A 22525-nucleotide genomic window follows, 5' to 3' on the forward strand; every position below is an offset into this window, starting at 1 on the left:
TAGCTAACTGCATTCTCTAAATTGTAATGTTGACATGCATTCTCTGTAAAGCTGCTTTGAAACGGTATGTATCATGAAAAGTGTTATACAAATAAATGTGAATTGAATTGAATTGAAAGTTAATTTCCCGTGGTTGTTGCCCGAATCTGTTTTGCTGTTGTTCCCGCCCACTGAATGCCGGGTCTGGACTGAATCTGTATTAGAGCAGTAAAAGGATGTGACAGTAACGTGGATTTGCCTGTTTGTAAATGGATGCTGCACAGTCACCTGCTGTCTGGGAATTTTATACATTTCATCCCCTTGGAATTATAAGGATATCTGTGTTCTGAGCAGTTTTGAGATATCGAGCTTCAAAGTTTTGGCATTCCATATAGCAAAAATTATATAAGGAACAAGATTGTTTTTTATGACATTTATTTCATATTTTAAATGATTTGTTTGTTTGTTTGTTTGTTCAAGTTAAGCATAAAAGGCAGTGCTAAATATTTTGTCCAGTGCAAATGTTAAATTTAGGTAGGAATATGATGGATAATTTAACATATTATTGCAAGAACCATTTAGGTTTGTTTCCTTTTATTTACACAGAAAATAGCTACTGTAATACATCTGAGCAGGACTTTAATCCACAGAAAAAGGGACTTTCTCTCTAGACATCAGTATGGCTAAAATATCATGCTAACTTTTATTGTTGTAATTAAGACCCCATCAATTAAATTATTAAATTTGTCCTTTAAGGCTTAATATTGTAAAATTTAAGACAGTTTTCTTGCAGTCTGTTTAGTCTTAAAATGTTTAATTTTGCCTATGAGAAATGACCATCATTGGCAGAATTCCACAATTAGGGAGTGTTACGACCCACTCGTTATAAGCCGCAACATAAAAGAGGGCTTAGACCACAAAATCAAATTTTCCAAAAAAGATTTATTAAGTTCAACCAATTATACAAGCAAAAATAATGAACAGAATATCTAGGGGTATATCAGAAACAAAACAAAAGAATAACAAAAGAATTATGCTACATGCACCAAGTCAACACAAATAAAATGAGTCACCCCTGAGGAATGTTCCCCAGAGAGTGCTTCCTCTCTGGGAATACAACACCATCTTTATACGGTTCATAATTAATGGGTGTGAACCAATTAGAAGCCCCGCATCCTGCACCAATAGGTTTAATAGGCTGGGGGACGTCACACCTCCCATTCCAAAAGGAGGTTCCCTAAAGAACCGACAAAAGAGAAAACAAAACCATTTGCAGTGCAAACAGAAATTTAAATTACAACAATACTTATCTCCGTAATCCCACTCCACTTCACTCCCGGAATCCTGGGCCCTAGGACATTAGAGAGAAGAAATAGAGAGAACAGAAGAAAGGATGGAGGGAAAAAAAAAATATTGGAAAAGAGAGAGAAGAGAGAGGAAAGAAGATTTCCGACACTACTGGGATATCTTACGCACGAGATAGAGCATCGACTATCAAGTTATCCTTGCCACAGATGTGTTTAATCTGCAAATGAAAAGGTTGCAGAGTTAGACTCCATCTCAGAATTCTTTGGTTCTTACCATGCATTCGATCTAAAAATGTTAATGGGTTGTGGTCTGTGTATACTACAATGGGACCACAGACTGGACTCAAGTAGACCTCGAAGTGTTGAACAGCTAAAACGAGGGCTAAAGCCTCTTTCTCCACGGTAGAATACATGGTGACGATTGAACTTTTTTGAAAAATAACTGACCGGATGCTCAATCCCATTTACATCTTGCGAAAGAACAGCGCAGCGCCGTAAGTGCTAGCATCGATAGCAAGGAAAAAAGGTTTTTCAAACTGAGGCGACTTCAGCACAGGAGCATTGGCTAAGAGGGACTTAGCATTTTCAAAGGCACACTGACACTGTTGTGACCATGTGAAAGGTGTCTTTGGGCTCAACAAATCGGTCAAAGGGGAAACAACAGTCGCAAAGTTCCGACAAAAGCCTCTGTAGTAACATACCATCCCAAGAAAGCGTCGTAACTCGCGACGGGTAGCTGGAACAGGAAAACTACAGATAGCGTCAACTTTAGCGCTGATGGATTTCACACACCCCCGGCCAACCACCTTACCCAAATAGATCACAGTGGCCTTGACAAATTCACATTTGGCAAGATTTATAGTCAAGTTAGCCTTAGCCAAACACTCAAAAAGCTCTCTAATTTGTGCCAGATGTTCTAACCATGAAGAACTGTACAAAACGATATCATCCAGGTAAGCTTCACATCCCCTCAAACCAGACAACACTCGATTTACTAACCGCTGAAAAGTAGCAGGAGCATTTCGAACTCCAAAAGGCATAACGGTGTACTGTAGAAAGCTATCAGGTGTAATAAAAGCAGATAGTTCTTTGGCACGTGAGGTCAAGGGCACCTGCCAATAGCCTTTTAGAAGATCGAATTTACTAACAAACTGAGCAGAGCCCAAACGATCTACACAGTCATCGATTCTGGGAAGAGGGAAACAATCAGGTTTTGTCAAAGAGTTAAGCTTCCTGTAGTCAGTACAGAAACGATAGGAATGATCAGATTTACTCTCCAAAATGCAGGGAGAGCTCCAAGAACTGAAACTAGGTTCTGCTAAATTATGAGCAAGTAAATAATCCACCTCTTTCTGAAGAAACTTCCTTTTTAGAGGATTTGCACGGTATGGATGTTGTTTTACGGGTTGAGCCATCAATGTCATGTTCAATGACATGAGTTTGGGTAGGAACATCAGAAAAGAGTGAGGGGAATGAACTGGTCTTCTCTGGTTCACACAAATGAGACAGATAACCGGCTAAATTAGCTAGAGCCTCAGAATTGTTGAGGTGCCCTTCCACTTCTCCCCGAGAAGGACCTTTAATCTCCTCCGGATCGTCAACCACATCTACGGATACTGTAGAGACACTCGGATCTAGAAGTTCAGTAGTTGTCACAACAGCAATAGACAAAGAAGGTACATGAGTCACATATGATTTTAATAAATTAACATGATAAACCTGTACTTTCTTTCTACGATCAGGCGTGTTTAAAAGATAGTTGTTGTTAGGATAACACTTCGCTATCGTATAAGGTCCAGTGAACCTAGCCTGAAATGGACTACTCAGAACAGGTAGCAAAGCGGGCACTTTATCTCCTACTTGAAAATTCCTGGACTTAACATTATGATCATACAACCTCTGCATCTTTCCTTGAGACTTACCTAATTTTCTTAGAGCAATATTTCTGGCTTCATAAAGTCTATAACGAAAGTTACTCACGTAGTCTAGGACGTTCTCAGGTGGATTAGATGTTTTCCATGCATCTGCCAAGACAGCAATAGGGCCCCTGACAGTATGTCCAAACACTAACTCATTAGGACTAAAACCTGTGCTCTCTTGAACAACCTCACAAACAGCTAACAGCATCCAAGGAAGTCCATCCTCCCAGTCACAATCAAGTTCAACACAATACGATCTCAAAAGTGACTTAAGAGTCTGATGGAATCTTTCCAGCCCTCCCTGACTCTGAGGGTGATAGGCACTCGAGATGTTGTGTTTAACTTTGAGTTGTTGCATGGCTTTAGAAAATTGTCTGGACATAAAATTTGAGCCCTGATCAGACTGAATGGTTTTTGGGATGCCAAAGATAGACAAAAAACTTGTTAAAGCCTTTAAAATTGATTTAGTTGTAATCGATCTCAATGGATAAGCTGCAGGATAACATGTAGACTGGCACATTACAGTAAGTAAATAAGCATGCCCAGCTTTAGATCGTGGTAGAGGACCAACACAGTCGACAATCAAGTGTTCAAAAGGAGTGATGACATCTGCGTGCTGTGCTGATATTAATTCTTCTCGAGTCACACTATAAAGTGAAGATAAAGGACAAGTGTTAACATGGTCATCACACATAAATGGACTTTCAGACATTGAGTCAGGCTTATTCATCTTGTGTTCAGCATCAGACGGTAACTCATGCATAGGGTTCACACCTTTAACTTCAGTACACACAGTACTGGGTCCTGGTTGAGAGAAATTTACAGAAGCAAGAAAAGTATCAGTAAGAACATTTTCTGTTTCATCAAACATTTGTCTCTTGGCCATTGCTCGAGTTATTACACAAGCAGGAGATAAATTAGGACAGTTAGAAGATCCATTCAATTCATCCACAACAGGAACTACTATAGGTGGAACACCACAATCTGACTTCTCCCAAACATTCCCCCCAGCTAAGTCATTGGCAAGTATAAAAGTAACACCAGGGATAGGAAGCATTGCACGAACTCCTACAACCACGTCACCTGACACAAGTCTGGAATTAAGATGAATGCGGTGTAGATGAACATCCATGTAGTCCATTTCAAGCCCTCGAACCAACACATGAGACCCAGTGGCAGTATGTTCAGACAGAGGCAAAAGTCCTTCCAGCAAAAACAACTGTCCCGCCCCAGTATCACGAAGGATACGAACAGGAACCTTTTCATCAGAGTCAGGCAAGGAAACACTTCCATCAGTGAGAAATGGTCCAAAGTCACTGTTTTTAACTTTCTCCTTTACAGTGACATTCACCTGCCCAATCTGCTTGTTAGGACTATGGTTTACACTTGACGTAGAAATTTTTTGAGAACAGCACAGTCTGAGATTTTATGTCCTGGCTTTCTACAATAAAAGCAAACCATCTCACCTTTTGTGCTTGTTACCGAAGTATTGTCAACAAAATTTGACACAACATTCGGCCGTGCAACCACCTTTCTATTTTTAACAGAGATGCTCAACTTTGACCTAGTCAGCTCATTTAAATGAACAGAACCTTGATGAGTAAGGACAAATTCATCTGCCATTAGAGCAGCATCAGACAATTTAGTCACTTTGTGTTCATTGAGATACATAGCAACAGCACTTGGAACACAATTTTTGAACTCTTCTAGAAGAATTAGCTCTCTAAGCTGTTCTTTTGTTGTAATTTTTACAGAAGAACACCAGCGATCAAACAGGTTCTATTTCTCTCTAGCAAACTCAAGATAAGTGCACTTCTCAAATTTAACATGACTCCTAAATTTCTGGCGGTATGCCTCAGGTGCCAATTCATAAACATGCAAAATAGCAGACTTAACGATTTCATAATTACCACTTTGTTCAATAGTCAGCGCTGAATACACCTCTTGTGCTCGCCCCACTAAAACACACTGCAACAGTAAGGTCCAAAATTCTTTTGGCCATTTCAACGACTCTGCAACGCGTTTTAAAATGTTGGAAATACTTCTCCACTTCCTTCTCTAAAAACAGCGGCACTAATCGAATGTTTTTATAAACGTCAAACACAGGTGCAGCGTGCACGAATTCATCAGATGAAGCTTGAACAGGAATTTCAACTGCTTTTGCAGTTCTAACTCAAGTTTCTTTAACTGAAACTCTCGTTCTTGTCTCTCTTTTCAAATTGTAACTCAATTTTACGCATCTCCAATTGCTGTTGTAATTTCTTAAACTCAAAATCCTTTTCTAACTCCTTCTCTTTCAGTGCACATGCATCACGCTCGGCACGAAGTTTTTCCGCATCAACACATAACCGTTTCTCTTGCAAAGACATCTCACTGAACTTTGCATTTTGATCGGCATCATAAAGAGGAGAGGTTAAACCTAACCCTAACCCATCAGGATTAATAGCTTGAGCTCTTACCTCTAAAACACCCAACTCATAAAGTGCGTCTTTCACATCTTTCATCAGCGTCTCTTTGAGCTTCTTATCAACACCATTTTTATACGGTTCATAATTAATGGGTGTGAACCAATTAGAAGCCCCGCATCCTGCACCAATAGGTTTAATAGGCTGGGGGACGTCACAGGAGTAAGGCAAAATATGTAAATTAGTTAGCAGTCAGTCACCCTTACAAAGAGAACAAGCTAGCCGGTTAATGAAGTAACTGTGGTGAAGGTGTTGTAGAGTACTTGGGAGATTCCAGGAAGAGAAAGGGAAAAGAGTTTGAGTTGTGAGTGAGATGATCAGATATACAGCTGGCATCTCACTTTGTTGCTTGACAATAAAGTTAGAGTCGAATCTCCAGGTCCCAGTTTTGAGAGTTTTCTTTGAGTTCAGAACTGAAGGGACATCGAATTTGCCACAACACTATTTCATTTGTATTTGTTGAATTTACCTTTTGGGCGTGTTATTAAAAACTTTTAGCCTTACCTTCTTTGTCATCACCTGCTTCTACAACAATGCGTGACAATGACACTGTTATCATCGCTCACCTTATCATTGAAGTCCTGAAAAAATCAAGCATTATTAATCATGGAATAAATGCTTTTTATGGGTACATTTTTGTGGCTTTTTTCCCCAGGCACCTTTATCACCGTTTGTGCATCCCTGCTCAAAGTATTTTACATGACACAACACATACTAAAGGGACTAACCAAATTAACCGATTTAAAGACATAACATGGATAACATCACATACCTGTATCTAATTAGAAATAAATGTTTTTATGAACATTTTTGTGGTTTTCTCACTCTCTGACACCTGTAGTAAAAGATGAGCAAAGAGAACAAACGATATACAACTCATTTGTGCAATCTTTCGTTCAGAGCTTTAGATGCAATTTGTTAAAATTTCATAATACTATAGGCTATATAGTACTTGTATAATACTTTATAGTATTTGAATGACATTTCTTCTCATGATTACCTTTGACTCTAATGGACATAAAACACTAGCTCTCCTCAGCACTGCTTGCCGCCAATTGAGAAAATATAAAGCACTCCAGGAATTCATGTGTGTCTTAAAAGCCCAGTACATTATATCTTCTACCCACTCATACTGAACTCTTCAATGTGAAGAAAAAGGTATGTAGGATTTGAAATAAAATTCATTGAATGATTAAAGAGAACAAATATATATATATTTTATTTGAACATATAAGGAAATGTGTGAAAATGACAACAAAGACAATCATCTGTCATATATGCTTTTATCCATACAAAGATTTTACACATAACAGCTTCAGTTCTTGTGGAGTAACCTGAGGTTGTGTGTTGATAGACATGTTGCAAGGTTTACAAGAGTTTACATACACAAAAGTACATTTTCTATTACAAGTTTTTTTTTAAATATCGTTCATTGAGACAGTTTTCATTTATTTTAACTAACTGTATTTGGGTTAAATTTTAACAGTGTTGATGCGAGTGAATCAGATGTGACCGCAGCAACCTTTATTTATGTTTCTTTCTCTCTGAAACATTAGCAGTAAATGACATAAGATCCTGATAAATGCGTGTTTCAGTTTGAATCAAATGTGATTTATTCATCAATTCCACACAGAAACAGTTCATGACACTTCATGAAAAGTGAAAGTGCATTACAGGCGAAAGTGCAGAAACTCTTTTAAATACTAGACAGAGACAGACAGAGAGAGATTATCACAGTGTGCCATTCAGCTGATGATGTCATCAGTGCAGCAGCTGCAGTGTTGTCATGGTAACAGCCAATAGGAGCAGCTGCAGACAGACCGGTGCCCAAACTGGGGATGCAGCGGCTGCAGAGAGACACGCAGATATTGAGATGTGATCACGTCAAACCGTGCAAATTATTATTATTGTTATACCGTGTTCTCAGATTGTTAATGTTAACAACATCAGCATTGTGTGACTATGTGTATTTAGTGTGTATGTAACGACTTTGTTCTTTTGAACACATGGGAAGGAAATGCTGCTTTATCCACTAATGTTTTATGCCATATTGCAGATTTGCGCAGGAGTTAAATTCGCAGTTTTGGGTGTGTTCCCTGACAGCAACATAGTGTCGGCCCAGATCCGGTCAACATGTAATCCACATGTACCAGATGTGGGCCGGTTGGTGAGCGCGTGAGGGTTACCTGTGGTGGCGGCGACTGACGGGCCTTTAGTGGTGCTGGTCGCGTTGGCCGCGGTGGCCGCAGTGGTCGCGGTGGTGTCAGAGGCGTTCCTGCCGCCCGTCAGGCCGATCTGCAGCGTCTCGAGATCCGACTGCGGCTGAAGCCTGATCCACTCCTGTACCTGTGCTGTGCTTTCATACGTCTTCAGATCTCCTACGTTCACCCCCAGCAGACTCTTCACATCAGTCACTTTCAGCACCTACACAAACACATCCATTTTATCACGATTAATTACTTTTTAAATACATCATATTTCTATGAATTTTCAATGACACTGAAATATTAAAGTTGAGAGCTTCATTTGCTTTCTCAAGTGTGTACATGTGAAGTGTGAAGTGTGTAAAAGTGCATTAATGTGAATGTTTTCTGATGCACTGGTGATTTTAGTGACACACCATCATCAGACATGAATCACAGACTCACGTTGATGACGCTCTGCTGCAGACTTATGAAGGTCGGCACGTCCATATTCACAGCGGAGTTCGCAAGTTTACTAATGAATGTCGAATCAGCACCACCTGCACACACACACACACACACACTCAAGTTCAGCCTGACAGCAGCAGTGTGACGTCTATGTGTGTCTATGTGAATGTGTCGTTACCGAGGTAGTTCTGCAGCAGCTGGTACGTCGGGATGCTGACGGTGTTTGTACTGCGTGTGTTTTTTGTGCTGAATGCGTTCAGAGCGATACTGAACAGAATCGACTTCTTCTCTGAGCTGCAGTTGGTCAAAGAGAGAGCAGAAGCTCGCCTGAAACACACACACATACACACACACACACACACACACACACACACACACACACACACACACACACACACACACACACACACACACACAAACACATACACACACATATGAGTCTACAGGTTTAACCTACATTTGTGCAAAAGTCCCCCCACAGCCCAAAACCTGAAATCATCCACATTGTGGAGATCAACCAACAGTCTCCATGAAGAAAAAGGATGATTAAAAACACTAAATAATGATTTAATATGCAAAAACTCTAAAAGGTTTCTGTGACAGTTTCAGGGATGGAATATATTATTAACACAACAACAGAACTCCCAACAAAGATACAAAAACAAAGATGTAGTTATATACTTATCTTTGTTAAGTTTTATACTATTGGAGTGAGGACAATATAAGAAAAGTGTCCATTAGGCCAGTTCTCACTTTCTGAGAGGGTGTGTGTGTGTGTGAGTGTGTGTGTGTGTGTGTGTGTGTGTGTGTGTGTGTGTGTGTGTGTGTGTGTGCGTGTGTGTGTGTGTGTGTGTGTACTCACTCCAAGCTGGCGGCCGTGATGTTGCTCAGCACACTCGTGGTCAGCGCACACAGGTTCGTTCCTCCCAGCGCGTTCATCTCATTAGTGCCGAGAGTGTTTCCACTCACACTGAGATACTTACTGACCAGCAGCTGGACCTGAGAGAGAGAATCACACACACACTGTGAAGAACCAGCAGAACCAGACCGACTTCATGACGTTTGGTCCTGCTGAAGCCCAAAGTATACTTCAGCTTTTATGTGTACTCTAGTGTTTGCATACAGGGAGCCTGAAAATCAGTTTCATCATCAGTGTGGTACACACACAGCCAGATTTATTTGCACTAATTAGTTTGTCCACAAGGTGGCCCAGTCATTGTTTCACAGTCGAAAAAGAACCTAATTAGATGGAACAACAGCAAACTATTGGAAATTCAATGTTTATAATAGTATGAAAACGTGTGTTCAAAGTTATGGTCTTTAATAATGTTCTCAAAAATGTATTTCTAAATCACATTGTCATAACATAATGTTACCAAAACGTTCTTAGAACATATTAGCTGGGATGATTCACACACACACACACACACACACACACACACACACACACACACTGTACCATTTCGGCGTTCCAGTCTCCGTTGCGTGTGTTCATCAGGGACGCGAGTGTGTCGATCTTCTTCACGTTCCACTTTCTGACATCATCAGGTGTGGCTGCGCGGGAGGTGGAGCCTAAAACCTGCAGCACCTCGTCAGGCAGTCCGTCGGGATACGCCTGTGGGGGGCGGGAAACACATGGCGTCTCTATGGCAACCCTGTGATTGACAGCGCAGTCACAGCAGGGTTCAGGTGTGTGTCGTTACCTGGTAGAGTTTGTCCAGCACGATCCGCTGGTAGCTCCTGTCGTACACTCGGTCAGTGATGGCCTCCAGGTTGTCCTTCAGCGTTTGGACGATCAAACAGGCGTTAAACTGCGTCACGTCGTAGGCAAACGGAAACATGTCGCTGTAAACCTGAACCTGCGTTATTTCTGCTTCAGTACACTTCGTTTCTACAGGAGATGAGAGAAGAACACGCGAATGAAAGCTTCAGAAATATTACTGTTGTGATTATAGTAAAGTTGGGTCAGTGTGATCATTTCAAAGTAAAAGTGCAAACCAAGAGACTACACGACCCTCGTATAACAGACGCTTGTGTTTATGTCCTGTTGTTTTTGCTTGGTGAATATTGTAATAATGTTTTTGTGGGATTTCTCACCAGCGGATCTCTTGATTCTGACTCGTGAGATTTTGTTGACCTCGTTCATCATGTTGAGGATCTTCATCTCTGAAGCCTTGTTGGTATTCCTCAGGTCACGGATAAACGTCTTGAGAAACCTCTGCTTGATTTCCTAACACACACACAGAGTTATCAGTGAAATTCACAAACAGCCGCGTGTTTCTCCAGACGCTCTCGTACCTGTTTGAATTTGCTCCATATGTTGGCGGTAACGTACAGCGGAAGGATCCCCAGGTTCTCCAGAGTGGTTCTGTTCCAGCTGTTTGAAGATCTGAGAGGAACATCTCACATCAGTCTGTGCTCATGCATTGATTTGTGTGTGTGTGATGTGTGAGTGAGTGAGTTTGTACCCATAGACCGTGTTTCCTCTGAGTAGGACGCTCTCGACCGCAGAGATCTGCTGAGCCGATAGATCCGGACACTGTTTGAGCTTCTCCAGCAGGTACGGGTCCGAGTTCTGAATGTAGTCGGTGCTCAGGAAGCAGCACATGCTGCCCAGAACATCCATCTGCTCCTGAGTGACGTTGAACCCGGAGATTCCCTGAAAGACATGATTTTACATGCAATTCAAATACATAAATTTTACATTTTGACCTAAATATTTTTGAAGTCTATGAATGAATATGGAAAGCTCAAATATGAGGTTGTGTGTCATGTGATTCGTGCGTGTTTGCGCTCACCAGACACTCTGTGGCGCTGTTGAACAGGATTTGTTTCTTGAAGGACAGAGTGCTGGACAGCACTGAGAAGTCGGCCTTTCCCAGCGAAGCAAAGTACGAGCGGCAGAGAGATCTGTCAATCATAGAGTAACTGCAACACAAACAAACAGAGCGACAGCTGTGTGAGGAGCCAGTCTTCACGAACTCCTCCATGAGCACAAATAATCCTGCCGACGTACTTGTAGTAGATGAGCACTTCGGGAGGGTACTGCGAGAAGGCGTTCAGGTCAGCGCTCTTGATGTAGTTGTACATGCAGGTCAGCTGAAGGACAATCATACACACACATCAACACATCAGGTGAGGTCATTTCTGAAAACCTGATACACATTTTGTTCCTTTATAAACGCTTCATGAGTCTCTGACTGTAAATGACAACATTTGTTTATCAGTGTTCACCTGAGACTCCTGCAGGACGAGCGTCTGGTTGACTCGCCGCCGGCAGCCGCGGATCAGACTCATGACTTTACTGGTGCTGAAGCTCTGGATTCGTGAACAGGTGAAACCCTGCAGCACCTGGAAAGACATGCTACACAAACACCAACATATGGTCAAAACTAAAACCTCACCAGCCAGCCTGACTAATGATGGTAATAATAACTGTCTTCACTCACGCGTCTGGGTCACTGAACTCCGCGGCGACGCTTTCAAAGAGCAAAACGGCCTGAGAGGAAGAGAATTTCATGTCATTTACGTTTCTAATAGAAAATAACATGCACTCTTAGAAAAAACGGTTCAGTGGGGTTCTGTTATATCCTGAGGAATGTGTAAAAGAGGACCTGTTGTGCTCTTGTCCATGTTCATCATTCTTTAGTGTGTAATGCTGCTGTCTGAGCATGAAAAAGCTCTGCAAAGTGCCTCCACTGGGAGTTATTCTCTATATATTTCTGAACTCCCTGAAACACCTCCATAGTAGTCTTGAGTTTTCTTCCAGGAACAAACACGTCACAATATTCCTCTTTTAAATAAGGGAGAGCCCCTTTTCACAAGATGTAATAAAGTCTCTGGTGTCTCCAGAATGTGTGTGTGAAGTTTCAGCTCAAAATCCCCCACAGATCATTTATTATAGCTTGTCAAATTTACCTCTATTTGGGTGTGAGCAAAAACACGCCGTTTTTGTGTGTGTCCCTTTAAATGCAAATGAGCTGCTGCTCCAGAAGAGGGCGGAGCTTTAACAGCTCAACAACAACAAAGCTGGAGAATCTCACGCAGCCAAAATGAGGAAAGTGTTCAGCCTTACATTGTTCAAACCGGAGTCGACACTGATGGAGAGACTCAGGAAGAAGTTACAACTTTTAGACGTTTCTGAATGGTTAGTGGATAAATTGATGTAGTTGCTGTGGAGTTGATTCAACTCATCCACTAGCATGTGCCGTCATGTTCATCTTTTGTGTTGAATTGACCCTCGTTTGTGAAGCAGTCCGGCGTAAAATGAACAACACTCGACTACAACAACTCTTCCTCTTCTATAAAGCAACCAAACATGGCCCCGCCCCCTTTGTTGTGCGTTTATGTAAATTTTAGGGTTTGTGATGTCACCAACCCAGGAAGAAGCTCATTGTAGTCCCTACAAGCTGTTTGTTGTAGTCCTTAAAGAATTCTTTACAAGACAAAAAACTTCCCTTGCTTCTCTTTCACTTTGAGTGTCGTAACTTTGCAGATGTTGTTTATGATCAAACCAACATTACACACTAACTAAAGTTAAAAAAGTGAAATCATAATCAACCATCCCTTTAAATAATTAATATGCAAAATAAAGGAGCGGGGTCTGGTTGAGTTAGTTAGTGGTGTGTTGAAACTGGCGGTTACGTTAAGGGGTGGGACATTTCCCAAACACGCACAAGGCGCTTGGCCAATCACAACACACTGCTCCAGCCGAGCAATCAGAGCATTTGGTGCTTTTTTTAGAAGGAGGGGCTTCATAGAGACAGGAACTAAACAGGTATCTCTTCCCAGTCTGTCAGTAACGCTCTGTTTCCATCCAAAGTTGTGAATTTGACTTGGAATATTGCATAAAACAGTTGCAAATAAAGCACTGTTTCCATCCAGTGAGTCAAAGAGAACAAATTATGATATCCCAAACTTGCATAAAAATAGGAGGATGGAAACATAGCTAATGACAAATATGGGAAAAGTAATGTGTATTTAAACATTCAAGCATGAAAACAGCATAATAGGTGCTCTTTAAATAATTGCACAATTCTTTCATGTCTAATGGCATGTTTATGAGCTGTTTAATTCATAAAACGTTTTTTTTTTTTTTTTTTAAACAAAATTAATTAGTTAAAACTAATTCCATAAAATGATGCCTTGATGGGAACCCATAAAGTGCTCTACAGATGAAGCTCCTGACAGAACTCTTTTTCTTGTAAGAGTGATTTCTCAGCCTGACGCACCTGCTCGTGTTTCCATTTCTTCTGATTGATCATCTCCACGGATGAGGACGACACGCCCAGCAGGAAGTTGCGTGGGATCTCCGTCGCCATCAGGTCAGGAACGTTTGTGATGACGCCGTCAGACGAGCTGTTCACGGCAATGATCTAAAGAGAGACAGAGAGAGGCGTCACGAGACAAACCTGAGATGTACTTGTGTGTGTGTGTGTGTGTGTGTGTGTGTGTGTGTGTTACCTGGCTGACGATGTTCTGTTGGACAATAATGGATGCGCCGGTGACACTGGCCAAGAACGATTGGGATTTCACAGCCTGAAGCCACACATTTCCTGAGATTACGTTGATGATTGATGTTTGAACACCAATAATCAATGAACCCAAATTCTCCAGACTGTCCGCACTATTAATCTGCCGTAGACAGAGACACAGGTGTGTGTTAGTACATCTAAACTCATACAACAGTCATCCTGTCTGTATGTTTGAGTCACTGAATCATCGATTAACTGTATGAGAAACTGAATTTGTTCAACAACACTGATCCACTCAGGAATGAAACACCACTACTGAGTTCCTCTGAGCCACAGTTATGTCAGCGTTGGTTTGAAGCGTCGCTGGCGGTTTGTACCTGGAAATCTCCAGATGACAGCAGGGTCTGTATGATCATCATGGCCTGATCGAGGTTCCAGCCCTGTACCTGACTGAGCACAGACAGCGAGTTGAGCAGCACGTTCCCTCCGGCGCTGCTGATCTGAGCTGTGCTCAAACCCGTGCACGACTGACCCAGATCCTGAATGGTGTTCACCGTCAGAACCTCCGCGCTGCTCGCCACAGCTGCCAACACCTGCGCACACACACATTTAGCTTGTAAAGAGCTTATTTCAGAAGACACACACACACACACTCCTGTACATACGTCGGGTTGGATGTTGGTGCAGCTCTCATGGATGCTGGAAGAGACGTTCTTCACCTCCTCTGGAGTCAACTGAATGAAGGAGCTCGCAGGAGCCAAGCAGCGGAACTTCACAGGCAGACTACAGACACGCAAACACCACATTAAAGCTATTCATCGGGGCGTCTTTTGTAGCTTCAAATCTCACATTTCTGCTGAAACAACAGCTGCAACCAGCCTTCGTTGGTTTGCTGGTCTAAGCTGGTTTAGATGGTCTCACAGACAAGTGGCCAAAACTTCTCTAAAACCATCAAACCAGAGCAGTCTTTTCAGCAGAGGGATATTTCAAATGGTACACTCTTAAATATAAAGGTTCTTTATTGGCATTGATGGTTCCACGAAGAACTTTAACATCAATGGAATCTTTCCATCGCACAAAAGGTTCTTTATAGTTGAAAAAGTTTCTTCACACAAAGAAAATAAATGGTTATTTTAAGAACTAATCACTGAAAGGTTCTTTGAGGAGCCCAAAATGGTTCTTCTGTGGCACTGTTCCTTTAGGAACCTTTATTTTCAAGAATGTAGTTTAGTGAGATGCGATTAAGGTTAGTTATTATTGGTGTCTCTCACTAGTAGGCGCTGAAGGACGGATTCTGCTCGAACAGTGCAGTCACGTAGAAGTCCATGACATCATCAGGAACGCTGATCTGGCTAAAGAGCTGCAGGTTCTCCAGGTTCACCATGAATGGCTGAAAAAGAAACACGTCATTGAGTTCCGAAAAGGAAAACAGTCATACAGGTTTGGAAAGACACAAGTGAATAAATGAGGACAGCGTTTTGAACTGGTAGAGTGTTGTCACACCTGAATCGAGCCAAAGAGAAGCAGGTCGTCCAGAGTGATGAAGCTCAAGAAGACGGAGATGTAGTCTACGAACCAGGCGGTGGAGTTGAGATCGGGGTTCGAGGTGTTATAACATTTAGGAGCTGAAGCTGAGGAACACATGACAAACACGGTTCACCAACGAATCCTCTTTATTACTAGACAGCAGAATCAATCATGCAATCCATCAACAGTAACTCACAGGTGTTCAGGTAGACCAGGATGGTATTGTAGACGTCACTCTGAGAAAACTCTACTGTGCTGAAGTTGTATTTAGACATTACTGAAACACTAAACAGAGAAACACAGAGAATCTGTAATCAGCAGATTTATTTTAGGGTGAAATAGTTCTGATGAGATCTTTCCTTCATCAGCAAGCAAAGTTATGATGACACGCTAAGCGTGCGATTTTAAGACAGATGGCTTAGCAGAGCATGAGAGACCAATCTAATCAAAGTCACTTTTAGACAAGTCATTTCACTCGGCGGCCATCTTTGAAACGGCATCTCTTGGGCATTCAACTAGTGTAGCTCCTATCTCTCTGAATGTGGAAACATCAAATTCTCCAAAGATGTTCGCCAAGCTTTCGATTAAACTTCATATTTGAAATCACCAATAAAATCTTACAATATCTGTCTTGTAATTTTTTTTCTAAACGCTAAAATCATAAAAAAAAAACTGTATTTTTCAGGCTGGATCAGGCTAATGCGCATGTGCAGTTCTAAATGCGCGTCTCTTGCGTCTCATTTCGGAGGCGTGCGTTTGACTGTTTCTATCAGAACCGGAGCTTCTAACAGCTGCTGCAGTGACGCAATGACTTTTTTTTTTACATATTCCGCCATATTGCGCATTGCGCTTTCTCCCATTCAAAACAATTCAAGTGATGTGTCTTGTGTTATTTTATAGTCTTTGATCTAATCTTGAATCAACCTCCATGATCTGTATGAGTGAATGTGATGATAATCATTTAATTTGGTCTAATAGTCAAGTCACCTTTATTTATATGGCGCTTTTTACAATGCAGATTGTGTCAAAGCAGCTTTACATTGATAACTGGTGCATAAATTTTGGCTGCACAGCAGCTCTTCAAGAATAGTGTCAATGCAGGCAGATCAAAGCACTGTTGAATAAATGTCAAGAAAACTGTTGAATATCAAATGTCAAGTCAAATGTCAAGTGTCCCCAACTAAGCAAGCCAAAGGCGACAGCGGCAAGGAACCCAAACTCCAACAGGTGACATCAGGTGGCAAACAAGTGTTAAAATGGAGAAAAAAAAAAACATTCGGTAATAGTCTGTGTTCATTTCATCGTGTTTATGTAGCGTGTGTTTTATGTTTAGGGTTCGAGATGATCAAAGATTGTGTGCAGTTGCATGTGAGGGGTGTTATGAGTTCTCGGTAAAACAGAATTCGGTACGTGTGCAATGTGATGTTCATGTGCATAATGTGCGAGAATGATGTGCATTTTCGTATAGTAGTATTTCAATTCACGTGATGAAAATGCTGACGGTGGGTTTTGTGTTTATGTGTAGGGTGCCACTACCGTGTTTGTATTGTTTACAACATTTGGAATAATTTTAAATTTCGAAGAATTGACACTTTATTTTAGTTTGCTGAAATTTTCGTTTTAATATTCCTGTGAAATCTGAGTTTGGAGCTTATACTGTTATAATGACCCCTTGTGGTGAATTTGAGTATTACTATCTATGATGTTACTTGAGTGATGCTGAATTATTTGTGAAACTATTCATTTAAAATCGTGTAAGATCACAACAAAGAAACTCTGATTGAGTTGAACAAAATAAATTACACAAATATAAAACGTGATTCAGTGTCAATTGCATATATGTCGCCAGTTAACAAAAATAAATCAATGTAAATTTATTGAACAATTTTGTAGGTAATTTTATATTTAACAGTCTTTAAACAGATCTTAAAGGATTTGCTACCCTGTGGCTCCCTCTAGTGGGCAACAATGGTTCTGAATCACACTGATATAAATGGCTGACATACAGTATATTTTTTGAATGATAAGAATTTTTTTAATGGTTACTTTATGACTGATAATACATCCATATTAATGTCAAATCCACTGATTCGTGGTACCTTATTCCATGTTTTAACAGTTGAATTTTTTACCTAAGCAGTAATGATTGATTATTATATCACCTTTAGGCTTGTATCTGTTAATTGCTGCACAACACCGCTTCACTTATTATCATAATGTTGAAAACGTGCTACTCACAACTTCTTGAAGGAGAGACAGGAGGAATATTGCATGACGTCCGGACCGATGAACTGTGAGGTGAGCAGCGGCAGGTACTGAACGAGTCGAGAATCGAACCACTGATCCACCTCAGACTGGACCTGCACCTTCAGAACCTGAGGCCAGACGCAGGACAACACCTGCCGGCCCAAAGCCACGGACCCCAGCGGCTGCTGCGGGACACAGACACACAGACTCATTTGCTGCTCTGGCCATTTCACAGTAAATGAGAGTAATGCATATTCATTAAACATGACCAGCTGATAATAAGATATTATCTGACAAAACTATCTCAAATGAGTGTAAGATGTCCGTACCGTCTGTAAGTACTGGGGTGTCTTTGGGTAGTTTGTGAAGAGCTGGCAGATTTTGGTAACATCGTCCACGGCGTTCGGGCGGTTCAGGAGACTGCTGACCTCCACTGGAGACATCGACTCCATCAGCTGTGAGGCGACACACGCGTCAAACAACAGCAGAACACTCCATTCCTTCAACACTTGATTTATTCATTGGATGTGATCTGTAATCGGCAGATGGAGACGGCCTGACGTGTCTGACCTCTGGCACACGGGCGGGTGGCATCAGGGACAGGAAGGTGGTCAGATTCGGGAACTGGAAACTCTGGAAGGATGACGTCAGGAAAGCGTAGTAGCTCTGGTTGCCATAGCAGCGCAGCGGGGTGGGGCCTGTGGAGACAGAAGGATGAGTGGATGGAGTGATAAACACATGGATGCACGGAGGGACGGATGGACGGACACCTGTGAGAGAGCTGAGGATCTGCTGATAGATCTGATCTTGCGTTGCAGGCTGGAAGGTGGAGCTGGACGAGCTCAGCATCTGCACCCTGTAAGAACAAGCGTCAGTGAGGACTAGGGTTGCAAAGGGGCGGAAAGTTTCCACCGGAACTTAACCTGGGGAATTTTGGAAATGTTCCAATTTGGACACTTAACAGGAATTTATAGGAATTTATGGGAATTCATTAGAAATTTTGGGAAATTTATATAAATTTATAATATTTATATACAATTTATCATATAAAAACATAAATATAAACATTTTGTTTGGTCATAACATGAAATAACAGTTATTTATTTTTTGCTAATTTAGTAAATATGTTAAAATAAATATATTTTTATTGCAGCAATTGTTGTGTTATTTATTTCAGTGTCACATGATCCTTCAGAAATTAGTCTAATATGCTGATTTGGTACTCAGTTATTATCAATGTTAGAAACAGTTGTGCTGCGGAATATTTTTTTGGAACCTGTAACACTATTTTTCAGGATTCACTGATTAATAAAAAGTTAAAAAAGAACAGAATTTATTCAAAATAGAAATTTTGAATGGTGTGAATAAATGCTATTCTGTAACTTTTTATTCACCAAACAATCCTGAAAAAAGTATCATAGGTTATATAAAATATTAAGCAGCACAACCGTTTGAGAATGATTTCTGAAGGATCATGTGACACTGAAGACTGGAGTAATGATGCTGAAAATTCAGCTTTGATCACAGGAATAAATTGTATTTTTATGTATATCAAAATCGAAAACCATTATTTTAAATTGTAGTTATGTTTCACAATATTACTGTTTTTTCTGTATTTTTGATCAAATGTGCTGTTCTTTGCTTGTTCTTTATCTTGTTAATTGCATTAAATATGGTTGGTTTAAACAAACTTATGCTGCAAGATGTTTTTCAACTACATTTAAGTACCATCTTAAAGGCAAATTCCCTGTTTTTTCACATTAATTCCTGTTAATTCCCATATATTCCCATTGAAAGTTTCCCGTTTTGAAAATTCCCGGAATTGTGAGTGAGTTCACAGTGTGTGTCCGTGAGTCTTACGCCTGCTGGCTGATGGGACAGGGCCGCTGCTGGACGACGCTGAAGTAAGTCGTCACGTGCTGGACTGAAATGCTGGTTATGAACGGAGGCAGTATGTCCAGGATCCAGATCTTCAGATCATTATCTGATAACGTGGTCAGATTGGCCCGGCCAAACACCTGCGTCAGAAACGCGCCCTGCACTGGAGGAGGGAGAACGACGTCCTGCATCTGACAGACACAGACCACAGCCAATCAGAACACAGACAGACAATCTGGGCATGCAACCTAGTTTATACTGATTATGGGTTAATCAGCCAATGATTTCTATGAATAATAATTTAATTGGATAAAAAGCCAGATTTGATTTTCTTTATGTTATTAGGGGAAAAACACATTATTCCACATTCGTGCAGCACAAAAACACAGATAGTGATAAACAGAATTGGTTAGGGGTGTGTGTGTCACCTGTAGCGACTCCGAGAGAGATGTGAAGAAAGTGGTGAACTGTGTGTCCGGCACGTTGAGCAGCAGATGATCGACGGCGGCGGCGCTGGACAGGACTCCAGGAGTGCTGGAAACCTCCACTAACTGATTCAGGGTCAGCAGACTCAGAGTGTCCAACTGAACAGACACACACACACGGGTGAACACACGAGAACATCTATATGCTGAATGACTGTGTGTGTGTGTGTTCGTACCACACTGAAGCTGGGGTTGAGCATCTGCAGTTCGGTCACTGTTGTGAAGACAGAGAAACGCCCAAAGCTGCTGATCAGCCAATCAGAGCTGTTCTGAGAGACGCCCACACACCCTAAACACAGAGCAACACATCACAGCTGAGCCTTCGCCAGAAACCCGTGTGTTTATCTGTTCGTTTCTGAGAGCCCAACCTGCAGTGATGTTCTGAGAGAGGTAGACCTTGATGAAGTCAACGTAGACGTTAGCTTGAGTATCGTTGGACATGATGTCAAAACTCTGACCGAAGCTCTGGACACTGCGGAAGAGACGAAGTCTTAGAGCTGCAACGCCGCGTAACACGTGTGTGTGTGTGTGTGATGTAAACTCACACGATCCTGAAGGTGTCGCAGCTGAAGTCTCTGGTGGAGAGACAGGACAGGAACGCCTCGGAGGCGTACGGTAAAAACGGGCGGAGCCTGGAGCCAAACCAGCGCTGGACGAAGGAAGCGTCTCTCAGGTTGGTGGAGCTGAAGGAACTCAGAGTGACCTCTCCAATCATATCCAAGAATGACACCGAGGGGAGGGACTTATTCAGCCTCTGACAGAGACAAACACAGTTCATGCTATTTGTTAGTATTACTTCATAACATACACTGTTGCCATTCTCCACAGACATCTCGATTTTGGATGGAAGGCCAAAACATGGAGAATATATGGGTTTCAGGTCTATCTGGATTCATGTGGAAGCATCCTGATCTGGACTGAAGACTGAGGCGAGTGTGTTGTCGTGTACCGTGTTGGCGAGCAGGTCGAGCGCTGGACCCAGCACAGGGTTGACCTTCTGCGTGAAGAGCTTCCACGTCTCAATGGACACGTCTCCGTTCAGACTGAGACTGCATAACAACACCGTCACCAGATCCTGCGCGCTCAGAACTGTCAGCTGAACACAACACACACACAAACACATGTTTACAGAGAGAGAGAGAGTGTGTGTTCACAGGTCTGTGTGTACGGAAGCGTTCGTGTACCTCTGCACAAGCGTACTGTGTGACGCTGAACTGACAGAGCCGACTGCCGTCATGAGACGAGGCGAGATACGCCGAGAGACCAGAGCTGTAACACACGCACTGATGAGTACCACAGATATGCCTCAAACGACCAATCACAACACAGATACTCCAGTCACCGCCAATCAGAAGATAGATGTGCCTCATTTCCCGGATAACAGGGAACATTCTTTGAATGTTGTGGCAAGGTTAGGATCAAACGTTCTTCCATTAACGTTCGTTCAAAGTCATCTGGTTTTTATAATGTTCTTAGAACGTTCGCACAAAAACATTGTTTATATATCGTTTTTCTGTTGGGACATTCTTCTAAATGTTACTTATTGCAGATTTTTTTCCTTTTGATTAATCGAACATTATTTGAGTTCAAAATATGTTTTCACCTGTTGACAGTCCTGCACACTGCCGTTTCTGAGGGAGAGACAGAGAGAGAGTTCAGCTCACATATCGCACGATTACACACAGAAATCACAACTCAGAGAGGAGTACTAACCGCTGACTGTAGTCACGCCACACTGAGAGAGACAGAAGAGACGCACGTGAGCATCAAATGAGATTAAATCATCAGCTTAAACCTAACCGTAACCAAAGCATCTTCAACACTCACCTGTCTGCTGGAGCTCTCACAACCTGAGACAGAAAAGACACGCTGATGAGTGTGTGAAGCACGTTACTGAGGAACACACTGAGCCCAATTCAGCCGACTATGTGACTTTAAAACAGTCGTGATTGTGTCTCACCCGACGGGACTTGCTGCAGAAGAGCCGATTTGCTCCTCAGAATCGCCGTCTCCAGATTCACAGACATGCTGACCATCATGTGGTCCAGACGGTGGAAACTAGCAAACAGACAGACAGACGTGTGAGCGTGAGAGCACACATTCAACACATGAAGCACACGCAGCACGTGACAACACACTCACATGATCTGATACGACGCACAGGAGATGTTCCTCTGAAAGAAACACGTCCAGATGTTAATGACTGGACAGACATGAGAAAGAGCTGTAAGAGAGTGCCGAAAAACCCTTTTACCGTCTTTGACAACTGAACCAGGTATTGAAGCGTAGATGCGATCCTCAGTTCCTGTGGATATGCGATCAGGTGATCGAACACGGCATTGATGACGACGGATTTCTCTGGAAGACCTGGAACGTCGTCAAACATCAGCCCAACTAACTGCTCTGGAGAGAGAGAGAGCAGGCTGCTCAGCTGGAAGCAGAAGAGAGAATATAAAGTTAAAACTCTTCTACGGTTCAAAACATCTCTGCCTTGCTTTTCAGGAAAATATCTAAACATGTACTTGAGAAGCAAAACCGTGGAAGATACTGTGTCGGAAGAGAGGATCTGATGATACTTCTGTTCACAAACGTG

The 22525-nt window shown here is 41.9% G+C and overlaps 1 protein-coding gene across 1 annotated transcript in view; it reads right to left on the bottom strand.

Annotated features, from left to right (window-relative positions):
- Positions 1 to 6862: 6862 nt before the first annotated feature.
- The window catches only part of mslnb (mesothelin b), a 35846-nt gene continuing 20183 nt past the window's right edge, over positions 6863 to 22525 (bottom strand). The window contains exons 71-108 of the mRNA XM_067405011.1: positions 22187 to 22363; positions 22075 to 22106; positions 21893 to 21990; positions 21760 to 21782; positions 21646 to 21667; positions 21536 to 21563; positions 21117 to 21201; positions 20882 to 21028; positions 20478 to 20686; positions 20301 to 20404; positions 20109 to 20221; positions 19876 to 20031; positions 19430 to 19638; positions 18340 to 18425; positions 18140 to 18267; positions 17899 to 18024; positions 17561 to 17754; positions 15519 to 15607; positions 15299 to 15426; positions 15067 to 15185; positions 14461 to 14578; positions 14173 to 14388; positions 13785 to 13955; positions 13553 to 13696; positions 11771 to 11820; positions 11556 to 11685; positions 11338 to 11420; positions 11120 to 11249; positions 10790 to 10980; positions 10620 to 10710; positions 10419 to 10551; positions 10025 to 10212; positions 9781 to 9936; positions 9184 to 9320; positions 8500 to 8648; positions 8319 to 8413; positions 7857 to 8094; positions 6863 to 7517 (exon numbers count right to left, since the gene is read on the bottom strand). Coding sequence (XP_067261112.1) covers positions 7432 to 7517; positions 7857 to 8094; positions 8319 to 8413; positions 8500 to 8648; positions 9184 to 9320; positions 9781 to 9936; positions 10025 to 10212; positions 10419 to 10551; positions 10620 to 10710; positions 10790 to 10980; positions 11120 to 11249; positions 11338 to 11420; positions 11556 to 11685; positions 11771 to 11820; positions 13553 to 13696; positions 13785 to 13955; positions 14173 to 14388; positions 14461 to 14578; positions 15067 to 15185; positions 15299 to 15426; positions 15519 to 15607; positions 17561 to 17754; positions 17899 to 18024; positions 18140 to 18267; positions 18340 to 18425; positions 19430 to 19638; positions 19876 to 20031; positions 20109 to 20221; positions 20301 to 20404; positions 20478 to 20686; positions 20882 to 21028; positions 21117 to 21201; positions 21536 to 21563; positions 21646 to 21667; positions 21760 to 21782; positions 21893 to 21990; positions 22075 to 22106; positions 22187 to 22363 — 4779 coding nt within the window. The 3' untranslated portion in view covers positions 6863 to 7431. The remainder of the gene's footprint in view (positions 7518 to 7856; positions 8095 to 8318; positions 8414 to 8499; positions 8649 to 9183; positions 9321 to 9780; positions 9937 to 10024; positions 10213 to 10418; positions 10552 to 10619; positions 10711 to 10789; positions 10981 to 11119; positions 11250 to 11337; positions 11421 to 11555; positions 11686 to 11770; positions 11821 to 13552; positions 13697 to 13784; positions 13956 to 14172; positions 14389 to 14460; positions 14579 to 15066; positions 15186 to 15298; positions 15427 to 15518; positions 15608 to 17560; positions 17755 to 17898; positions 18025 to 18139; positions 18268 to 18339; positions 18426 to 19429; positions 19639 to 19875; positions 20032 to 20108; positions 20222 to 20300; positions 20405 to 20477; positions 20687 to 20881; positions 21029 to 21116; positions 21202 to 21535; positions 21564 to 21645; positions 21668 to 21759; positions 21783 to 21892; positions 21991 to 22074; positions 22107 to 22186; positions 22364 to 22525) is intronic.

Source organism: Chanodichthys erythropterus, chromosome 12, assembly GCF_024489055.1.
Source record: "Chanodichthys erythropterus isolate Z2021 chromosome 12, ASM2448905v1, whole genome shotgun sequence".
Classification (NCBI taxonomy): domain Eukaryota; kingdom Metazoa; phylum Chordata; class Actinopteri; order Cypriniformes; family Xenocyprididae; genus Chanodichthys; species Chanodichthys erythropterus.